This window comes from Lucilia cuprina, chromosome 4, assembly GCF_022045245.1.
Source record: "Lucilia cuprina isolate Lc7/37 chromosome 4, ASM2204524v1, whole genome shotgun sequence".
Lineage (NCBI taxonomy): Eukaryota > Metazoa > Arthropoda > Insecta > Diptera > Calliphoridae > Lucilia > Lucilia cuprina.
In genome coordinates this window covers 40,854,278-40,877,099 of record NC_060952.1, presented here as the reverse complement: position 1 = coordinate 40,877,099, position 22,822 = coordinate 40,854,278, and the positions used below count along the sequence as shown (strand labels likewise).

The window sequence follows — 22,822 nt, the reverse complement described above, 5'->3', positions numbered from 1 at the left end:
AATATAGGTTATAACTAATCTTTCTGCATCTCTTTGTAGCACTGTTTTAGATGTAAGTTATACGAAATGATTCCAAGCCGAATGAGTTCTTCTTAGATTTTTGCCGCATACTCTGATATAGCTTTGAAATTGTATCTCGACCTAAATAGAACAGTGTTAAAACCACAAATTTTTCATTATTACAAAATAATCTCTGAAAGATTCCGGTAATAGTAACATGAACTGCAAATGGAGGTGCAACTCAAATGAGACAATAATAGTCTTAGGAATATTAGAATGCGACAATATCGTAGGACTTCTGAGAGTAATGCGACAATAATACATAGTCTCTGGCACATGGGTGTAAATCATGCCTTCTACTAAGATTTATTAGAAGAATAATTTTTACAACTTGTAGATTATAGAAGTTATTCGTATATCTTCATTCTATACCTCTCGTGAAATTTTCAAGAAATTTCGATTAATCCTTTTGACAAACAAGGCAGAAACATTTTCCAATATGAATTACTATGTATTGAATCCTATAATAAATGTTGTTCTACCAATACATTACATATTAGTTTATTAAAGGTAGGTGCCCTAACGTAGGTCAGTATTTTAAAGAGATTTCAAAAGACTAAGAGGAAAAATATGCATTGTACATATGTATGTATGTTTATGATACAAAAACACATATGTAGATATATCTGTGTGTGTAGTAATGATTTTTTCTGCCTCTCTATACGCCAGTATAAGATACAAAAACACATAGATACACATTGTTCTCTTAAATGCATAGGAAAACTCACACAACTACGTGTTTAACTCTCTTTTGCATCTCTTTGCAAATCTTATTTTGCACAAAAAAGATACTTTTACCCCCTCATATAGTATGTGAACATCTACAATTTTCAAGAAAATTCTGACAAAATTCTAGAATTTTCTCTTGAGTGAATACAAAAGAGTCAACAAGTATAAAAGGGAAGTAAATTTCGACAATCGTCATATTTAAGTACAAGAAATCAACGTGAAAAGATAATATTAAAGCGAAAAAAATAATAGTGAATTTTTAAATTCTAACTAACATAAAAGTATTGAAAAGTTGTAAAACATAAAACAAAGTATTAAAATAATTAACAAATATAGTGCATAAAAACAACAGAAAACAAAATGGTAGCAATTGGTATTGATTTGGGTACAACATACTCCTGTGTTGGTGTATTCCAACATGGTAAAGTGGAAATCATAGCCAACGATCAAGGTAATCGCACAACACCCAGTTATGTTGCCTTCACAGATTCGGAGCGTCTTATCGGTGATGCGGCGAAAAATCAAGTTGCCATGAATCCTCAGAATACAGTGTTCGACGCAAAACGTTTAATTGGCCGTAAATTCGAAGATCAAAAGATTCAGGATGATATGAAACACTGGCCCTTCAAAGTGGTAAATGATTGTGGAAAACCAAAGATTTCAGTGGAGTTTAAGGGTGAACAAAAGAAATTTGCTCCCGAGGAAATTAGTTCCATGGTGTTGACAAAAATGAAGGAAACAGCTGAAGCCTTTTTAGGCACTACAGTTCGCGATGCAGTCATTACAGTGCCAGCCTACTTTAACGATTCACAGAGACAAGCCACCAAAGATGCTGGAGCAATTGCTGGTCTAAATGTATTGAGAATCATCAACGAACCCACAGCCGCTGCTTTAGCTTATGGTCTGGACAAAAACTTAAAGGGTGAACGTAATGTTTTAATCTTTGATTTGGGAGGTGGTACTTTCGATGTTTCCATTCTCACCATCGATGAAGGTTCGTTGTTTGAAGTGCGTGCTACAGCTGGCGATACTCATTTGGGTGGTGAAGATTTTGACAATCGTTTAGTCAATCACTTTGCTGAAGAGTTTAAGCGTAAATACAAAAAGGACTTGCGTTCAAATCCTAGAGCATTACGTCGCTTAAGATCAGCTGCTGAACGTGCAAAACGAACATTATCATCCAGTACTGAGGCTACATTAGAGATAGATGCTCTATTCGAAGGTGTGGATTTCTACACTAAAATAAGCCGGGCTCGTTTCGAAGAATTATGTGGTGATTTGTTCCGCAGCACCTTACAACCGGTGGAGAAAGCCTTAAATGATGCTAAAATGGATAAGAATCAAATCCACGATATTGTTTTAGTAGGTGGTTCTACACGCATTCCTAAAGTTCAGAATCTACTGCAACAATTCTTCTGCGGAAAAACTCTTAATTTGTCCATTAATCCTGATGAAGCTGTGGCCTATGGTGCAGCAATTCAAGCCGCTATTCTCAGTGGCGACAAGAGCAGTGCCATTCAAGATGTTTTGCTGGTGGATGTGGCACCTCTTTCATTGGGCATTGAAACAGCTGGAGGAGTAATGACTAAATTAATTGAACGCAACAGTCGCATACCATGCAAACAATCAAAGACCTTTACCACATATGCTGACAATCAACCAGCTGTCACAATACAGGTCTTTGAAGGTGAAAGAGCATTAACCAAAGACAACAACCTTCTGGGCACCTTTAATTTAACTGGAATACCGCCAGCACCTCGTGGGGTTCCAAAAGTAGATGTAACCTTTGATTTAGATGCCAATGGTATTCTGAATGTAACTGCCAAAGAAATGAGTACTGGTAATGCCAAAAATATTGTCATCAAAAATGACAAAGGTCGTTTGTCGCAAGCTGAAATTGATCGTATGGTCCGTGAGGCCGAACAATATGCAGATGAAGATGAAAAACATCGTCAACGTATAGCAGCACGCAATCAATTGGAAGCCTATGTATTCAATGTCAAACAATCAACTCAAGATGCTGGCGATAAAATACCCAAATCCGATAAAGATCGTGTCATGGAGAAATGTGAAGAAACCGTCAAATGGTTAGACAACAACACGACCGCTGAAAAAGAAGAATATGATTACAAATTGGAGGAATTAACTAAGTTATGCCAACCCATTATGACAAGACTACATCAACAGGCTAGTGGTGGAGCTGCTGGCCCACAAGCAGGTGCTGGTTGTGGTCAACAAGCTGGAGGTTTTGGTGGTCAAAATTATGGTGGTCCAACCGTTGAAGAAGTAGATTAAAATTTTTAATTTATTACTTCATTATTTTTTTTTATTTTAAAAAGACTGAATTTATGTTAGGTTAACGAATAAGTTTTTAATAATTTGATTTGTTTTAAGTGTTAACTTAATTTTAAATAAATTACCTTTGTAGCTTTAGATATTTAAGAACATATCTGGAAATAAAATTTTAATTGAAATTATAAAAAGTGGAAGTATTATTTACTTGGAACCACACTGTCAAATAAAATAAGAATCGCTATAATTTAACCTACGGCCATATATAAGGATCCTCTCAGACGCTCATAAATTTCTTCAAAATGCCAGTATTGCAGCAACATTATTCAACATAATGAAGATATTGAAGGCAACTAAAATCGGTCTGCCTAAGTTTATGTGCGAAGGTTATGTATATGTATTAGAACGAACATATTAGTTTGTCATTACTTTTGTAATTTCCACAATAAGATTTTCTGACCCAAATTTCTAGAAATCTGTTCTGTGGGATATGTTATACGTTTGGGAGGAACCCCATTTAAAATCAGCAAAATCGGTCCATAAATCTTACCATCACCAGTGATGGTGTGCATAACAAGTCTGTGTAAAACACACCCACGTTAAAACTAAGCAAAGAAAATCAACCAAATTTATTGGCCATATCTCCCATATAAGGTCCACTTCCAAAAATTACTTAAACGCGTTTATTTGATTGAATTATAAATTTATCGAGATAAAATTCGACTATCGCTATTGCGATTAAAATACCCTTCACCATGATGTGTTAAAAACAGTCATTACGAATTTTATTACAAAAAATCAAAAAATACAATTGTAGCCCATTTCATACGATCTAAATTAATCCAGGCTCTACATGCTTAACTTTATATTTCTACGTTCATATTATAGAAATTTTAAAAAGTACCTTTTGAAGAACGAAAAAGTACCAAAAACTTCCCTTTTATGGGTTCCCACTTAATCCGGGCTCTATATAATGTTTCTAGGTTCAATATTATAGAAAATTCAAAAAGTACCTTTTGTAGAACGGAAAAGTACTAAAAAGTCCCTTTTTGTAGGTTCTTACCTAGTCAAGGCTCTACATGCTAAATTTTATGTTTCTAGGTTCAATATTATAGAAAATTCAAAAAGTACCTTTTGTAGAATGAAAAAGTATCAAAAAGACCCCTTTTATGTGTTCTAGCCTAATCCTGGCTCTACATACTTAATTTCATGTTTCTAAGTTCAATATTATAGAAAATTCAAAAAGTACCTTTTGTAGAACGAAAAAGTACTAAAAAGTCCCTTTTTATAGGTTCTTACCTAGTCAAGGTCCTACATTATAAATTTCATGTTTCTAGGTTTAATATTACTTATATAAAAATTCAAAAAAAGTGCCAAAAAGTCCCCTTTAATGTGTTCTCGTCTAATCCGGGCTCTATGTACTTAATTTCATGTTTCTAGCCAATAACAACGCAACGTAACGTCATGTTAATTCTTTGATTTATATACTTTATAGGGTCGGAAAATTATATTATAGAAATTACAAACGGAATGACAAACTTATATATACCCTTCTCACGAAGGTGAAAGGTATACCAAGTTAGAGTGCTACATTCGGCTGTGACGATTCTTAAATACCCTCCACCAGCTACTTCTATGTTATTACTTTTCTAATTGATCAAATATTTGTAGAAATCAGCTTTCTCATGTCTTCATAGAAAAAAACCCAAAAGTTAAATCTATTACAATTCCAAGATTTATTGAACATTATAAATTTAGTAATTTGCATGTATGCATGTGTGTGAAAGATTTAGAGATTTTCAAAATACAAATACATATATAATTTTGTTCTACACAAATTGATAAAGACCATTATCGGTTAAAGCGCTTTTAGGGGCTGGACCTAGTATAGGAGAAATAGAATTTTTGTATACAAAACTAATATTTGTGCCAAATTTTGTATCAATAGCATTATTTGGTAATAAGTAATGTGCGTTTAAGAGATTTCCGTAAAACGGATTTGTATGGGAGCTATGTCCGTATATAAATACAAAATTTCAGAATTCTGTATCTATATCATTACTTGGTAATTTATGTATATAAGAGCAATATTTTTGCTAAATGTATGGCTATAAATATTTGGTTATGAGTTATGTGCGTTTCTTTTGATTTTCGGAAGGGAACCTTGTATGTGTGTTTTTCTAGAAGGGACCTTATTTGGGAGCTATGATCAATTATGGACCAATCGGAAGAACATTTCACAATATTATTTCTCTGTATATGAACAAAACTTGTGCCAAACTTTGGATATCTTAATACAGTAATGAGTTATGTGTGTTTAAGTTATTTTCAAGAGGGGACCTTGTATGGGAGCTATGACCAGTTCTGCTTGGTGGTCAATTTATATACCGAAACTACTTGAGATTTAAGCTCAGTAGCAATTTCGTCATCAGATACGTTATTTAAACTCCCTTAACAAAGATTAAAGTAGCATAAAGTTTGACTTTGATATCACATAGTGATCTACTAAGTGTAGTGTTTGGCCTGGATGTAGGTAACTGAGGTAGATCAAACCTTTTCGACCAAATAATTGGAGGCCCGGTGGCCATTTTCGAATTGTCCGCTATTCCTATTTTAATTATGTTGAATCGGTGAAGGGTAATAAAACACTTTTTTGTTAGAATCTTCCAACAAAGTTGCAAAAAAAGGAAAGTTTTATAGGATTCTAACGTTATAAATAGTACAGTAGTTTTTCGATTGAACGAACCCATATGTTGCCAGGACTGTTCGTAAAATTGAAAAGTTCGTTATATGCAGTACTAAGTAAATCGTGGGTTTTTGGTAGGAAAATAATTAAAAATAGGTACATAAAATATTTTTTAAATGTATTTTATAAAAATTAATTCTTTTTTTATAAAAATAGCACAAAACACAAAATTCCGAATCTTATATACCCACCTTCAAACCATATTTGTGTCGAATTTAATCGCTGTATTTTTAATTCTGTCATGAGCTTTAAAGTTATTTCTCGAAGTTCATCGCTATACTCGTATTTTTAAGCGAGTAATGAGCGTTGATGTTATTTTCTTAAGGGGGCCTGATATGGAGGGTAAGGTCAATTATGAACCGATTCCCATAAAATTTGTTAGAGATATCGGTTAGTACTCGGCGTACTCGTATTGTTAATCGAGTATTGAGCGTTAAAGTCATTATCTGAAGGACGGATATAGCTACATCGAACTAAAATTTAATAAGAACCCAGAATGAGTTAAAGTTTAGCACCGCTTGCTACAACTTAGGTTATTTGTTATTTTTGATAAATGTCATTTTATCTTAATTTAAATAATAATATTTTTATTAGTTCATTAAACAGAGTACAAAAAACAAGTTTTGTTCGTTATTTAAGGTAGTCGATAGGAAAAATTAGCCTGTTCATTAAATGCGGTGTTCGTAGAATTGAATGGTCGTTAAATCGGAAAACTACTGTATTTCAAAAAGGTAGTTAAATCAATTTTAAATTAAACAAAACAATGTACATATACAACTCCCTTAACAAGATTAAAGTCTTATGAAGTTGGACGTTGATCTCACATAAAGGATGATTAAAACGTCGCCACGAATGGCAAACTTATTCGATGAAATATTTTGTGGCCCGTGGGACATTTTCGAATTGTCCGCCATACGTTATTTTATTAAGTTAAAACAGCGTAGGTTAACAAAACACAATTTTGTTATAATTTACATATTTGTTTTAACATAAAACAATTTATTTATTTCTCTATATTTGAGATCTTATTTGCTAAAAATAAATTATTTCTTATTCTAAATGAACTTAACAATATTCATGAGTTTTAATGATGAATTGTTTCTAGGAATGATATTGAGATTGACTAATTGATTTAATCTACTTCTTCTACAGTGGGACCACTTCTGCCGGCACCAAATCCACCAGCCTGTTGACCACATGATGGTCCAGCACCGCCACCATTGTGTAATTTGGTCATAATTGGTGTGCATAATTTTGTGAGTGAATTCATTTTGTCTTCGTATTCCTCCTTTTCAGCCAATGTATTGGCATCTAGCCACTTGATTGTATCTTCACATGCACGCAAGGCTTCACCCTTTTCCTGTGCAGAAATCTTATCACCAGCTTGATCCAATGCTTGTTTTACACCAAACACATAACCTTCCAAATTATTGCGAGCACTAATCTTATTTTTCTGCTTCTCATCTTCTTCGGCGAATTTCTCGGCCTCACTGACCATGCGATCAATTTCGGCTTGCGACAAACGTCCTTTATCGTTTTTAATTGTGATGTTCTTGACATTGCCAGAACTCATCTCCTTTGCAGAAACATTTAGAATGCCATTGGCATCAAGATCGAAAGTGACTTCAATTTGTGGCACACCACGAGGAGCTGGTGGAATGCCAGAGAGATCAAATGTGCCCAATTTGTTGTTGTCCTTAGTCATGACACGTTCACCTTCAAAGACTTGGATGCTTACACCAGGTTGATTATCCGAATAGGTGGAGAAGGTTTGTGTTTGTTTGCATGGAATTCGAGTGTTGCGCTTGATGATCTTTGCCATTACACCACCAGCAGTTTCAATGCCAAGTGATAGTGGAGCCACATCTACCAGCAGAACATCTTGAATAGCACTGCTCTTATCACCACTAAGTATAGCCGCCTGAATAGCAGCACCATAGGCCACAGCTTCATCGGGATTAATGGACAAGTTTAGACTCTTGCCACAGAAGAATTGTTGAAGAAGACTTTGAACTTTAGGGATGCGTGTAGAGCCACCAACCAGAACAATATCATGTATTTGGTTCTTGTCCATTTTAGCATCATTGAGGGCCTTCTCAACCGGTTCCAATGTTTGACGGAATAGATCAGCACACAATTCTTCAAATCTGGCACGACTTACTTTAGTGTAGAAATCTTGACCCTCAAATAGAGCATCAATTTCAATGGAGGCTTCAGTGCTGGATGACAATGTACGTTTGGCACGTTCAGCAGCAGTTCTAAGGCGTCTCAATGATCTGGGATTAGAGCGTATATCTTTCTTGTATTTGCGTTTGAATTCATCGGCCAGATGTGAGACGAGTCTATTGTCGAAATCTTCACCACCCAAATGAGTATCGCCAGCAGTTGCTCTCACTTCAAATAATGAACCTTCGTCGATGGTTAAGATGGAGACATCAAAAGTACCACCGCCCAAATCAAAGATGAGTACGTTACGTTCACCTTTCAAGTTCTTATCGAGACCATATGCTAGAGCAGCCGCCGTGGGTTCATTGATAATTCTCAATACATTTAAACCAGCAATACGACCAGCATCTTTGGTGGCTTGTCTCTGTGAATCGTTAAAGTAGGCAGGAACTGTAATTACTGCATCGGTTACTGTCTGACCCAAATAGGCTTCGGCAGTTTCCTTCATCTTTGTCAACACCATTGAACTGATTTCCTCTGGTGCGAATTTCTTATGTTCACCCTTGAATTCGACACCGATTTTCGGTTTGCCACCATCACTGATCACTTTGAATGGCCAGTGTTTAATATCTTCCATTATCTTGGGATCATCATATTTGCGACCAATAAGACGTTTTGCATCAAATACTGTGTTCTTGGGATTCATGGCAACTTGATTCTTAGCCGCATCACCAATGAGACGTTCCGTGTCTGTGAAGGCAACATAACTAGGTGTTGTTCGGTTGCCTTGATCGTTGGCAATAATCTCAACTTTTCCATGTTGGAAGACACCAACACAGGAGTATGTTGTACCCAAATCAATACCAATTGCTACCATTGTGTGACTTTGTTTTTCTTCTTTGTTGTTTATATAAACTTGATGAATGATTTGTAATAGTTTTTCTTTTTATAGAACTTGTTGCTTAAGATTCACTTTTTATAGAATTATTTTACTTTCTTTTGTATATTTTCTGATTTATGTAGTTTTCCTTAATTTAAATCGCTTGTTATTTATTTTTAATGTTTTCACTTTGCTTGTTTGTATTGTACTAATGCCGAAGAGAGTTTGTGCGGCCGTATTTATATGAATCACATACACTTTGGTATTTTCTAGATACTTTTGCGGGAATACTGTTGAATCTTCTAGAAACGCCATGAATGAGTTTGTTTATTTAAGAGAGGTGTTTACTTTTTAAGAGAGTGAGAAAGCTTGTTAGTTTGCAGAAGTGGTTGAGTCAATATTTTTGTTTTGTTTTTATTTTTATACCGGTGTTTTTGTTATTGTATTCACACGTAGATACAAACATTCAATTAAATGTGTGTATTTTTGTTTATTTGCACGCTATATTCATTTGAGTTATATTAAGAATGGCGAACTCAATGGAATTATATTTAGATTTGTTTCAAATTCTTGAATTTTCTGCATGTTTTGTTATGCATTGTTTGTTTATATTTATGTATATACCCAGTTTGTACATTATTAATTAATCTGCGTGTTTTCATTATCTGTTTATAGGTACAGTGAATCAACTAAGTTTTTTGCCTACCTTTTTTTTAAGAGAATTTAGATTTTTGTTCATAAATAAAATTGGAAAAAACATGTAAAAAGTAAATTTATGTTTTCCAATTAAAAATAAAGATTGTGTAAAATGGGAAAACCAAGAAAAAAATATTAAAATACACATTTTGGTGCATTTTTTGTTGCATTTTATTATTCTTCATGAGAATTTGCACGTCAATAAAATATTTTTCATATTGAGAATTTCGGTTAATTTCGTTGGGTTCTTTCAAATTATGTTTTAATTCCTTTTTGGATTTATTGTTTTATTGTTTAAAGGACGAGTGTTAATAATACTTAACGAGTGTTAAGTATTTCCTCATTGTGTAAAAATGTGATGTTATTTGCCTTAAAAATGTTTAAAGGATAATAATGAGGCAATTTCGATATAAAGAATTAGTTTAGATTTCTAGAACAAGTGTAAATCAATAAAATATAATTATAAGATGCTTAATCAATAATATTAAAAAATATTAAATAGAGTAATTGATGAAATGATCCAAAGAATTATTAGAAAAAACGCACTGAGTGGTGCTTCAATCCATGGAAAACCATTAGACTCCTGATTTATCTTCTCCAAAATCCATATACGAGCTAGGAGGAACACTATGTTTTAATTTAGACCTTAAACATACCTTAGGATGCTTGGAATCAATATAAAGTAAACTGTGGTGTAGTACAGGAAAAATACCTAATTTAGATATTTTAAAATAGAGGTGGTTATCACACCCTAAGGTCAGCAAAAGCAAAAATTTTCAGCTAATACATACACTTATAAATATTTAGAACCCAAATCAAGAATAACTATCCAGATCCTAATACGCCTACTGTATCTTATTCATAAAATAAAGCATTTAAAATATGATGTTGAAAATCAGGATTTTATCATGTAATAGTTCTATAGTGGTATATGGTGATGTCCCCATACTCAGAGTGGCTAGGATGGTACTTAGTGTTAGATTTATTGAATAAGAATCAATATTCTACAGTTCTAAATAAAATTTACACAGTACCCCCAAGTATAATGGGGTTTCCGTAATGTAGTTTTCGTTTATCAATAGAAAATGACCAAAAACCTGGATTATTTTTGTTATAATATATAGATATATACCTGACTAAACATTTTTTCTATGTCCAAATTCATTGATTATCTAATATATCATGTCTCCAATTCAAATTCTTATAGGTATATAGGATAATAAATCAGTTAAGAAATGTCCAAGAAATGTCGTTTCACTACTAAAATATCTAAGAATGTTATTCTAATATATAGGAGTAAAAAAATATTAAATTTTATAAAATAATGCAGCAATATTGAAAAAATAACAAAAAAAAAAAACCTAAAAAAGCAAAATACTTTATTGACCTAAAAAAAATTAACAATACGTTCTCATTTTATCAAAAATTTCATTAAATAATATCACGATTTTACATTTTATGGTAGAAAATTAAAATATAAGATATTCTTTAAAAAATACAACAAACAAATAGTTTTAATTTGCTATAAATAATTGTTGAGATAAAGTTTTTTCTTAAAATATATAAAATTTTGCATATGCAAATTACTTAATTGATTCACTGTATGTAGTTTGTATATTATTATTTCAGGTGAATGAATTTTAAATAGATTTTACTTAAAGTATAACTATAAAGCTACGTTCACACCTATCAAATGTTTGACGAAAATGACGTGACCCCTAAGAAATTTACATTTTGATTTCCTTAAAATATATATTAATTTGCACAATCATAAAATATCTTTGACGATATCAGTTAAGAACGTCTTTAATATTTGTTTCGACAATATTTGCAATAACAAAAATCATGCAGAATCAAAAATAAATTTACAAAAATTAGTGGTTACGTCTTTTTCATCAAATGTTTGATAGGTTTGAATGTAGCTTAAATAAACTGCTACGGTTGAAGCTAAAAAGCTGAAATTTGGACAGGAGATTGGTCTCACACCGAATAGATCCACTAAGACGCGATTTTTGGAAATTCGAATATTGAGGGGGTAAAAACGGGTAAATTCGGTAACTTCATATCTCCTAAACTAGACAAGATAATAAAAAAAGTACCAGAGGACAGATGCCTGGTACTTTTTTTCAAATTCGTCTCCTTTAGGGAATAAACTGGTAAAAACTGTATTTCGGTACTTTTTTTGCACCCCAGGTATCTTTTAAACCAAAGAAAAAAATATTTTTGGCTTATTCATAACTTAACGAAAAAAAGGTGAAAAATTTACTTACTTTTGCATAAAAAGGGGACTTTTTTTGTACTTTGTGCAATCTCTATAATATTGAACTTAGAAACATGAAATTAAGCACAAATGGCCCGGATTAAGTAAGGACCCATAAAAAGGGACATTTTGATAATTTTTCGTTCCTCAAAAAGTACTTTTTTGAAATTTGTATAATATTGAACCTATAAGCATGAAAAATTTACTTTTTGATTTTTTGCATAATATTGAACTTAGAAATGTGAAATTAAACATGTATTGCCCGGATTACGTGAGAACCTCAAATAGATAACATTTTGGTACTTTTCGTTCTTCAAAATGTACGTTTTGAAATTTCTATAATATTGAACCTAGAAACATGAAATTAAGCATGTATGGCCCGGATTAAGAGAGTAATAAAAGGGGTATTTTTGGTACTTTTTGGTTCTTCAAAAGGTACTTTTTGAAATGTCTCTAATATTGAACCTAGAAACATAAAATTAAGCATGTATGGCCCGAATTAAGATAGATCCGATAAAAGAGGTATTTTTGGTACTTTTTGGTTCTTCAAAACGTACTTTTTGAAATTTCTATAATATTGAACATAGAAACATGTAATTCAGCATATGTGGCCCGGATTAGGTGAAATCCGATAAAAGCGGTAATTTTGGTACTTTTTGGTTCTTCATAAGGTACTTTTTGAAATTTCCGGCTAGACCGAGTTTCTTAATATTTAGAGTTATATGGAGGGAAAAAAGGGTGAAAATATCGTGATAATTTGATTTTTTAATAAATGTTCTAAGGGACTCATATTTTCAACATAAATTTTCGATATGATACAAAATTTATTAAACAAAATACATTTGTACTTTGGGCAATTCAATGGAGATAGAGGGTAGGGTAGTATTTTTAGAATTGTGTTGGTAGCCTTTATAAATATTGTTCAATTTTAATGAAATTTCATTTGTAGCTTTATAAATTACATAAATGTAATGAATTTCTTCATAAGAAGACTTTTAGCATAATACCAATACAACATAGTGGTGTATGATGTAATAACATGTAAAACAAAGTAATTTTCAATTCTGGAATGTTTTGAAATATTCTAGAAAGTTCTAGAACAAAAGAAGTGTTCTACTCTGCCTCATTTATGTTACAACTCATTAATCTCTGTATTAAAAAACCACCACCTTTATTAATCAATGAAAACATAAACATTGAACATTACAACATATTCAAGGTCAAGGAATTCTCAGAAATGTTCGAATGTACTTGCTATACTGTGTGATGTAGGTCAGTAATTCAAGATATTGACTACGAGAAAGAGAAAATTTTCAAACATTCGTATAAATTTACATGTGACACTTACACACACGAAACAAATATAAACAGAACTCTCTTTTGTATCTCTTAAATACCTATATTTTGAAAAGAAATTGCATGAACATTGTGGATAATTTCACACACGTACAGTAAATCAAATAAAATTTTTGATAGCTTTTTTTAGGAGGCATTTCCAATGCAAAAAAAACAGAGTGAATGTATAGTCAGGCATGTGCAACCATTTGATACTCTACACCAGTCAGTATGTTAAAAATGTATAAATAAATAAAATCGGTCCATTATTTCACCTAGCCCTCATACAACAGAGCGCCCCGAAAAGCGCTTCTGAGCTCATATTTGTGTTAAATATAACTAAGTTTTATACAAGCCTTGATGACCTTGCCAAATTTCGTAAAGATCGGGCCTCATTTGACCCTAGCTCCCATATAAAGTTTCCTTAAGAAAATTACTTGATGAAATTCAGCACAAATAAATATTATATAAATATACAAAACTTTATCGGGCTTGGTCCATAATTTTTATAACTGGTGTAGGGTATCATATGGTAGGTCACGCCCGACTATATTTTCGCACTTGTTATACCCTACACCACTATAGTGGGGAGGGTATTATACGTTTGTGCTGAAGTTTGTAAAAACCCAAAAATATTGGTCCTACACCCACCTTAAAGTATACCAATCGCCTCAGAATCACTTTCTGAGTCGATTTAGTCGATGTCCGTCCGTCTGTTTGTGTGTCCATGTAAGACTTGTGCGCACGCTACAGGTCGCAATTTTCAAGATAATTTGATGAAATTTGGCACATACTCTTTTTTTGGTTCAAGGACGAACGCTATTGAAAATGGTTGAAATCGGTCTATTATTTCTCCTAGCCCCCATACAACCGTACCCCCCGAATCGGGCCTTTAGGCTCATAATTACGTTAAATATATTATAATGTCAACAAAAATTAGTGGGAACAATAAATGACAATACTAATTTTTATAGTGATCGAGCCTCATTTGACCAAAATTTATAAGGCCCTCTTGTAGAAAATCTCTTTTTTGTCAACAATAAGTAAAAATATTCCACAATAAAACAAATGAAATGCTTTATTTAAAAAAAAATCCACAATTTTAACATATTGACTGGTATAGGGTATCATATGGTCGGCAATGTCCGACTATAAATTCATACTTGTTTTTACTTATTGTTGACAATAAAAGATATTTTCTACAAACGTGCTCATAGGGTAGTATGTAAATATGTTAATAATACAGCAATATTAACAAAAACCCTAAAAAAGCAAAATACTTTATTGACCTAAAAAAATTAACAATACGTTCACATTTATTAAAAATATCTTTTGTACAATTTTGAGAAATATCTAAGAAAAGTTTACGTGAATCGGTCCTTAATTGACACTCTCCCTCATATAAGGTCCTCCCCATAAAATTTCTCTAACGCCCAAAGTTTGTGTAAAAATATCAGTTTAGCAATGTAGTTCGAGATTATAATTACTTATTACTGAAACTAAAATCTTTGTCAAATTGTATGAGGATCGGTCAATGTTTGTTCATAATTCCAAATATTTCCCTTTTATATATTATAAGTGCGATCGTTCAATAACTCGAAAATTTATTTCGAAAAAGTATTTTTAAAGATTCATTAAAGATTTATTAAAGCATTCATCTTCTTGAGAATGATATATACAAGGATATGTACATATAAGTTTGTAATTTCCTATAATACTACTTTCACACTCACTTTTTTTAAATCCGTTTTCATAAAATCCCTGATATCTGCAAAATCCGAATAGTTCTAATGTTCAGAAAGAACGCTATTAAAATTAGAAAAATCAGTCCATAAATATACAAATCTTCTTAAAAAATGATTTCTTGCAAACTGTGATGTTTTGGAAGAATTTTTGTTAGAAACAGACTTAAGGACCCTCAAAAATATTTATCACACTCTTAAATTTTAGATATATACAAATTCAATTCATCTTTGTTTTTGTCGTTGACGAAGAGGGCTCGATATGTATATAGGTTAATAAAACACATTTTTGTTATAATTTACAAATTTGTTTTAACATAAAACAATTTATTTATTTCTCTATATTTGAGATCTTATTTGCTAAAAATAAATTATTTCTTATTCTAAATGAACTTAACAATATACATGAGTTTTAATGATGAATTGTTTCTAGGAATGATATTAAGATTGACTAATTGATCTAATCTACTTCTTCTACAGTGGGACCACTTCTGCCGGCACCAAATCCACCAGCTTGTTGACCACATGATGGTCCAGCACCGCCTCCATTGTGTAATTTGGTCATTATTGGTGTGCATAACTTTGTGAGTGAATTCATCTTGTCTTCGTATTCCTCCTTTTCAGCCAATGTATTGGCATCTAACCACTTGATTGTATCTTCACATGCACGCAAGGCTTCACCCTTTTCCTGTGCAGAAATCTTATTACCAGCTTGATCCAATGCTTGTTTTACACCAAACACATAACCTTCCAAATTGTTGCGAGCACTAATCTTATTTTTCTGCTTCTCATCTTCTTCAGCGAATTTCTCAGCCTCACTGACCATACGATCGATTTCGGCTTGTGACAAGCGTCCTTTATCGTTCTTAATAGTGATGTTCTTGACATTGCCAGAACTCATCTCCTTTGCAGAAACATTTAGAATGCCATTGGCATCAAGGTCGAAAGTGACTTCGATTTGTGGCACACCACGAGGAGCTGGTGGAATACCAGAGAGATCAAATGTACCCAATTTGTTGTTGTCCTTAGTCATGACACGTTCACCTTCAAAGACTTGGATGCTTACACCAGGTTGATTATCAGAATAGGTGGAGAAGGTTTGTGTTTGTTTGCATGGAATGCGTGTGTTGCGTTCGATGATCTTTGCCATTACTCCACCAGCAGTTTCAATGCCAAGTGATAGTGGAGCCACATCTACCAGCAGAACATCTTGAATAGTACTGCTCTTATCACCGCTAAGTATAGCCGCCTGAATAGCAGCACCGTAGGCCACAGCTTCATCGGGATTAATGGACAAGTTTAGACTCTTGCCACAAAAGAATTGTTGAAGAAGACTTTGAACTTTAGGGATGCGTGTAGAGCCACCAACCAGTACAATATCATGTATTTGGTTCTTGTCCATTTTAGCATCATTGAGGGCCTTCTCAACCGGTTCCAATGTTTGACGGAATAGATCAGCACACAATTCTTCAAATCTGGCACGACTCACTTTAGTGTAGAAATCTTGACCCTCAAATAGAGCATCAATTTCAATGGAGGCTTCAGTGCTAGATGACAATGTACGTTTGGCACGTTCAGCAGCAGTTCTAAGGCGTCTCAATGATCTGGGATTAGAGCGTATATCTTTCTTGTATTTGCGTTTGAATTCATCGGCCAGGTGTGAGACAAGTCTGTTGTCAAAATCTTCACCACCCAAGTGAGTATCGCCAGCAGTTGCTCTCACTTCAAATAATGAACCTTCGTCGATGGTTAAGATGGAGACATCAAAAGTACCACCGCCCAAATCAAAGATGAGTACGTTACGTTCACCTTTCAAGTTCTTATCGAGACCATATGCTAGAGCAGCCGCCGTGGGTTCATTGATAATTCTCAATACATTTAAACCAGCAATACGACCAGCATCTTTGGTGGCTTGTCTCTGTGAATCGTTAAAGTAGGCAGGAACTGTAATTACTGCATCGGTTACTGTCTGACCCAAATAGGCTTCGGCAGTTTCCTTCATCTTTGTCAACACCATTGAACTGATTTCCTCTGGTGCGAATTTCTTATGTTCACCCTTGAATTCGACACCGATTTTCGGTTTGCCACCATCACTGATCACTTTGAATGGCCAGTGTTTAATATCTTCCATTATCTTGGGATCATCATATTTGCGACCAATAAGACGTTTTGCATCAAATACTGTGTTCTTGGGATTCATGGCAACTTGATTCTTCGCCGCATCACCAATGAGACGTTCTGTGTCTGTGAAGGCAACATAACTGGGTGTTGTTCGGTTGCCTTGATCGTTGGCAATGATCTCAACTTTTCCATGTTGGAAGACACCAACACAGGAGTATGTTGTACCCAAATCAATACCAATTGCTACCATTGTGTGACTTTGTTTTTCTTCTTTGTTGTGTATATAAACTTGATGAATGGTTTGTAATAGTTTTTCTTTTTATAGAACTTGTTGCTTAAGATTCACTTTTTATAGAATTATTTTACTTTCTTTTGTACGCTTTCTGATTTATTTAATTTCTTGTTTACTTGAATGTAGTTTTCTTTAATTTAAATCGCTTGTTATTTCTTTTTAATGTTTTCACTTTGCTTGTTTGTATTGTACTAATGCCGAAGAGAGTTTGTGTGGCCGTATTTATATGAATCACATAAACTTTGGAATTTTCTAGATACTTTTGCGGGAATACTGTTGAATCTTCTAGAAACGCCATGAATGAGTTTGTTTATTTAAGAGAGGTGTTTGATTTTTAAGAGAGTGAGAAAGCTTGTTAGTTTGTAAAAGTGGTTGAGTCAATATTTTTGTTTTGTTTTTATTTTTTATGCCGGTGTTTTTGTTATTGTATTCAATTGTATACAAACCTACAATTAAATGTGTATATTTTTGTTTATTTGTACGCTTGAGTTATATTTGAGTTATATTAAAAATGACGAATGCAATGGAATATTACTTGGAACATTTGTTTCAAATTCTGGAACTTTCTTCATGTTTTTATTGTTTGTTTATAATTTGTCTTTTCTTTAAAATTTTTTACAATGTTTGTACCCTACACCACTATAGTGGGGAAGGTATTATACGTATTGGTACTAACCCTACCTTAAAATATACCGATCGACTTAGAATTTGATTCGATTAAGACATGTCCGTTCGTCTCTCCGGCTGTACATGTTAAACTTGTGCGCAAGGTACACTCGCAATTTTCAAGATATTTTGATAAAATTTGCATCAAACGGTTTGTTTTTGGCACATGGACGAAACCTATTAGAACGGATGAAATCGGTGCCATATTTCATCAGCCACCTTTTTATGTTATAGTTACGTAAAATATACTATTATCTCTCCAAAAAATAGCACAAATAAGTTTTATATACAGTGAATCAATTAAGTAATTTGCCTATGTAAAATTTTATAAATTTTAAGAAAAAACTTTATCTGAACAATTATTTTTAGCAAAATAAAGCAATTTGTTTGTTGTATTTTTTAAAGAATATCTTATATTTTACCATATATTCTACCATAAAAAGTAAAATCGTTATATTAATTAACGAGATTTTTGATAAAATGTGAACGAATTGTTAATTTTATGGGTCAATAAAGCTGCATTATTTTATAAAATTTAATATTTTGATTACTCCTATTTACTAGAATAAAATTTTTTAGATATTTTAGTAGTAGAACGACTAAATTTGGACATTTCTTAACCGATTTATTATCCTATATACCTATCAGAATTTATCAATATTTGACTTAACATAAAATCTATCGTTTCTTTCATTAAATTTCGAAAATAATAAATAATTTTGAATTGGATACATGATATATTAGATAATCGATGAATTTGGACCTAGAAAAAATGTTTTGTGAGGTATTAATCTATATATTATAACAAAAATAATCCGGGTTTTTGGTCATTTTGTATTGATAAACAAAAACTACATTACGGAAACCCCATTATACTGGGGGGTACTGTGTAAATTTTATTTAGAATTGTATAATATTGATTCTTATTCAATAAATCTAACACTAAGTACCATCCTAGTCACTCTAAGTATGGGGACATCACCATATACCGCTATAGAACTATTACATGATAAAATCCTGATTTTCAATATGCAATATACTTTCACATGCAAATTCTGATGAAAAATAATAAAATGCAACAACAAATGCACCAAAATTTGTATTTTAATATTTTTTTCTAATTTTTCCCATTTTACACAATCTCTATTTTTAATTGGAAAACATATATTTACTTTATACTTATACTGTTTTTTCGAATTTTATTTATGAACAAAAAACAAAATTCTGTTAAAAAAAGGTAGACAAAAAACTTAGTTGATTCACTGTATTTTTACTACCTCCAGTTATCGTTTAACCGGTAGTTATTCTTCCATTTAAGGCAATTTTTGTATGAGAACTGTCAATATATCTTAAAGTTAAAAAATAAATAGACATTGTGAAAATGGGATTAAAAATCATAAAAATAATAATTATAACTCCTAAATTATACTTTTTTTGCCAAATTCCTTTGATTATAGACAATTTACGATTTGATGTTCATAACATAAAAACTAAATCAATTCTGGAATGTTTTGAATTATTCTAGAAAGTTCTAGAAGACAATAAATGTTCTACACTGCCCCATTTATGTTAAACTCATTAGTCCTGTATCAAAAAATCACCACCTCTAATAATCGATTAAAACTTAAACACGAACAGTACAACATATTCAAGGACAAGGAATGTTCGAGTATCCTTATTTTTTTCTACACAATACATTAGAAATGTATATATTATGGTGTATTAAGTGTGATGATGTAGGTCAGTAACTCTAAAAACAAATCAAGATATTAACTACAAGAGAGAGAGAGAACATTTTAAAAAATTGTACAAATTTACATATGAATCTCTTACACACACGAAACAAATATAAACAGAACTCTCTTTTGTATCTCTTAAATATATTTTGAAAATAAATTGAATGAACATTGTGAATAATTTCGCAAACGTACATACATACGTACATATGCATGTTTGTTAGAACAATTGTCCAGAAATATCTGAGAAAATTCTCAATTTTTCTTTTGAGATATTGCAAACAAGTCAACAAGTATAAAAGGCGAGTACATTTACTTGGCCGTCACATTTACGTACAAGAAATCAAAGAAAAAAGTTGAATTCGAAGTGAAGAATATTTAAGTGAATTATTAAACTCTAACTAAACAATAAAATAATTAACATTTTTAATACATTAAAGAAGTGAATAATAACAGAGAAAATGGTAGCAATTGGTATTGATTTGGGTACAACATACTCCTGTGTTGGTGTATTCCAACATGGAAAAGTGGAAATCATAGCCAACGATCAAGGCAACCGCACAACACCCAGTTATGTTGCCTTCACAGATTCGGAGAGACTCATTGGTGATGCGGCGAAAAATCAAGTTGCGATGAATCCTCAGAATACAGTGTTCGACGCAAAACGTTTAATTGGCCGTAAATTCGAAGATCAAAAGATTCAGGATGATATGAAACACTGGCCCTTCAAAGTGGTAAATGATTGTGGAAAACCAAAGATTTCAGTGGAGTTTAAGGGTGAACAAAAGAAATTTGCTCCAGAGGAAATTAGTTCCATGGTGTTGACAAAAATGAAGGAAACGGCTGAAGCGTTTCTAGGTACTACAGTTCGCGATGCAGTCATTACAGTGCCAGCCTACTTTAACGATTCACAGAGACAAGCCACCAAAGATGCTGGAGCAATTGCTGGTCTAAATGTATTAAGAATCATCAACGAACCCACAGCCGCTGCTTTAGCTTATGGCCTGGACAAAAACTTAAAGGGTGAACGTAATGTTTTAATCTTTGATTTGGGTGGTGGTACTTTTGATGTTTCCATTCTCACCATCGATGAAGGTTCATTGTTTGAAGTGCGTGCTACAGCTGGCGATACTCATTTGGGTGGTGAAGATTTTGACAATCGTTTAGTCAATCACTTTGCCGAAGAATTTAAGCGTAAATACAAAAAGGACTTGCGTTCAAATCCTAGAGCATTACGTCGCTTAAGATCAGCTGCTGAACGTGCAAAACGAACATTATCATCTAGTACTGAGGCTACATTAGAGATAGATGCTCTATTCGAAGGTGTGGATTTCTACACTAAAATAAGCCGGGCTCGTTTCGAAGAATTATGTGGTGATTTGTTCCGCAGCACCTTACAACCGATGGAGAAAGCCTTAAATGATGCTAAAATGGATAAGAACCAAATCCACGATATTGTTTTAGTAGGTGGTTCTACACGCATTCCTAAAGTTCAGAATCTACTACAACAATTCTTTTGCGGAAAAACTCTCAATTTGTCCATTAATCCTGATGAAGCTGTGGCTTATGGTGCCGCCATTCAAGCAGCTATTCTCAGCGGCGACAAGAGCAGTGCCATTCAAGATGTTTTGCTGGTGGATGTGGCACCTCTTTCATTGGGCATTGAAACAGCTGGAGGAGTAATGACTAAATTAATTGAACGCAACAGTCGCATACCATGCAAACAATCCAAAACCTTTACCACATATGCTGACAATCAACCAGCTGTCACAATACAGGTCTTTGAAGGTGAAAGAGCATTAACCAAAGACAACAATCTTCTGGGCACTTTCAATTTAACTGGAATACCGCCAGCACCTCGTGGGGTTCCAAAAGTAGATGTAACATTTGATTTAGATGCCAATGGTATTTTGAATGTAACTGCCAAAGAAATGAGTACTGGTAATGCCAAAAATATTGTCATCAAAAATGACAAAGGTCGTTTGTCGCAAGCTGAAATTGATCGTATGGTCCGTGAAGCTGAACAATATGCAGATGAAGATGAAAAACATCGTCAACGTATAGCAGCACGCAATCAATTGGAAGCCTATGTATTCAATGTCAAACAATCAACTCAAGATGCTGGCGATAAAATACCCAAATCCGATAAAGATCGTGTCATGGAGAAATGTGAAGAAACCGTCAAATGGTTAGACAACAATACGACCGCCGAAAAAGAAGAATATGATTACAAATTGGAGGAATTAACTAAAGTATGTCAACCCATTATGACGAGACTACATCAACAGGCTAGCGGCGGTACTACAGGCTCTGGCTGTGGTCAGCAAGCTGGAGCCGGTGGTAATTATGGTGGTCCCACCGTTGAAGAAGTCGATTAGACTTATATCGATATGGTTCCTACCCAACATTCCTGATAAGTTGCCTAACAGTTTCCTACTTAAATAAAATAGAACAGAATGTATGAAAACAATTAGATTCTATCTAGTGTAATGCCTAACACTTAAACAAATGACATAAGCTGTGCTTAATTAATTAAATTTAAGTTATTTTAATTTTAAGGTTAAAAAAACAGATTATTTATTAAATAAAAATCTATCAAAAAACTAAAGTAACGTATTTTTTTGAACAACAAATGTATTGTGCATAAATATAAAAGGGAAATAAGTATATTAGACCGACTCACTCTGTGTGGAAAACAAAAATGTGGTTTTGGTTACCCCTCTTAAACTTAATTAAATTACATTGCTTTGTTTTATGATGGTCCCCAAAATATATTAAGTCTAGCTATGAGTTCGTAAACTGGACCAAATTAAAAAAAGGTATTTTGGAATTATTTTTTTTGTTTTGTTTTGAAACAAAATATCCAATATAGGATACAGTTGACAATTTTTGTACATTGGATTTGACCGGTCCATGCACCATCCGAAAAGTCGAGTTAGCAGATTTTTAACCAGTTCTTTTTGTTGGTCATCGCCGAACAAAAATAAGTAGTTATTCACCCAAATATTAACTACTTACACTTTTTTATATTCGAAAATTCGAAGTTAAGTTCGAAAAAATTTCTATGCTCTTAAAATAATCTCTGGGTCATAAAAACAAAA

General features: G+C 33.0%; 4 protein-coding genes across 4 annotated transcripts; 2 read left to right on the top strand and 2 right to left on the bottom strand.

Moving 5' to 3' along the window:
* Nucleotides 1–1,010: 1,010 nt before the first annotated feature.
* Nucleotides 1,011–3,272, top strand: LOC111687157 (heat shock protein 68). Its single transcript, XM_023449577.2, has one exon. The coding sequence runs from the start codon at nucleotides 1,150–1,152 to the stop codon at nucleotides 3,082–3,084; it is 1,935 nt and encodes a 644-aa protein (XP_023305345.2). The 5' UTR covers nucleotides 1,011–1,149; the 3' UTR covers nucleotides 3,085–3,272.
* LOC111681634 (heat shock protein 68-like) lies at nucleotides 1,095–22,329 on the top strand. The gene is made up of 2 exons (XM_046950601.1): nucleotides 1,095–1,152; nucleotides 20,186–22,329. Exons 1-2 carry the CDS (start codon nucleotides 1,150–1,152, stop codon nucleotides 22,097–22,099), a joined length of 1,917 nt encoding a protein of 638 aa, XP_046806557.1. The 5' UTR covers nucleotides 1,095–1,149; the 3' UTR covers nucleotides 22,100–22,329.
* Nucleotides 6,792–9,023, bottom strand: LOC124419830 (heat shock protein 70-like). The gene has a single exon (XM_046950603.1). It carries the CDS (start codon nucleotides 8,868–8,870, stop codon nucleotides 6,960–6,962), a length of 1,911 nt encoding a protein of 636 aa, XP_046806559.1. The 5' UTR covers nucleotides 8,871–9,023; the 3' UTR covers nucleotides 6,792–6,959.
* LOC111681632 (heat shock protein 70) lies at nucleotides 15,199–17,467 on the bottom strand. Its single transcript, XM_023443509.2, has one exon. The coding sequence runs from the start codon at nucleotides 17,275–17,277 to the stop codon at nucleotides 15,367–15,369; it is 1,911 nt and encodes a 636-aa protein (XP_023299277.2). The 5' UTR covers nucleotides 17,278–17,467; the 3' UTR covers nucleotides 15,199–15,366.
* Nucleotides 22,330–22,822: the final 493 nt, after the last annotated feature.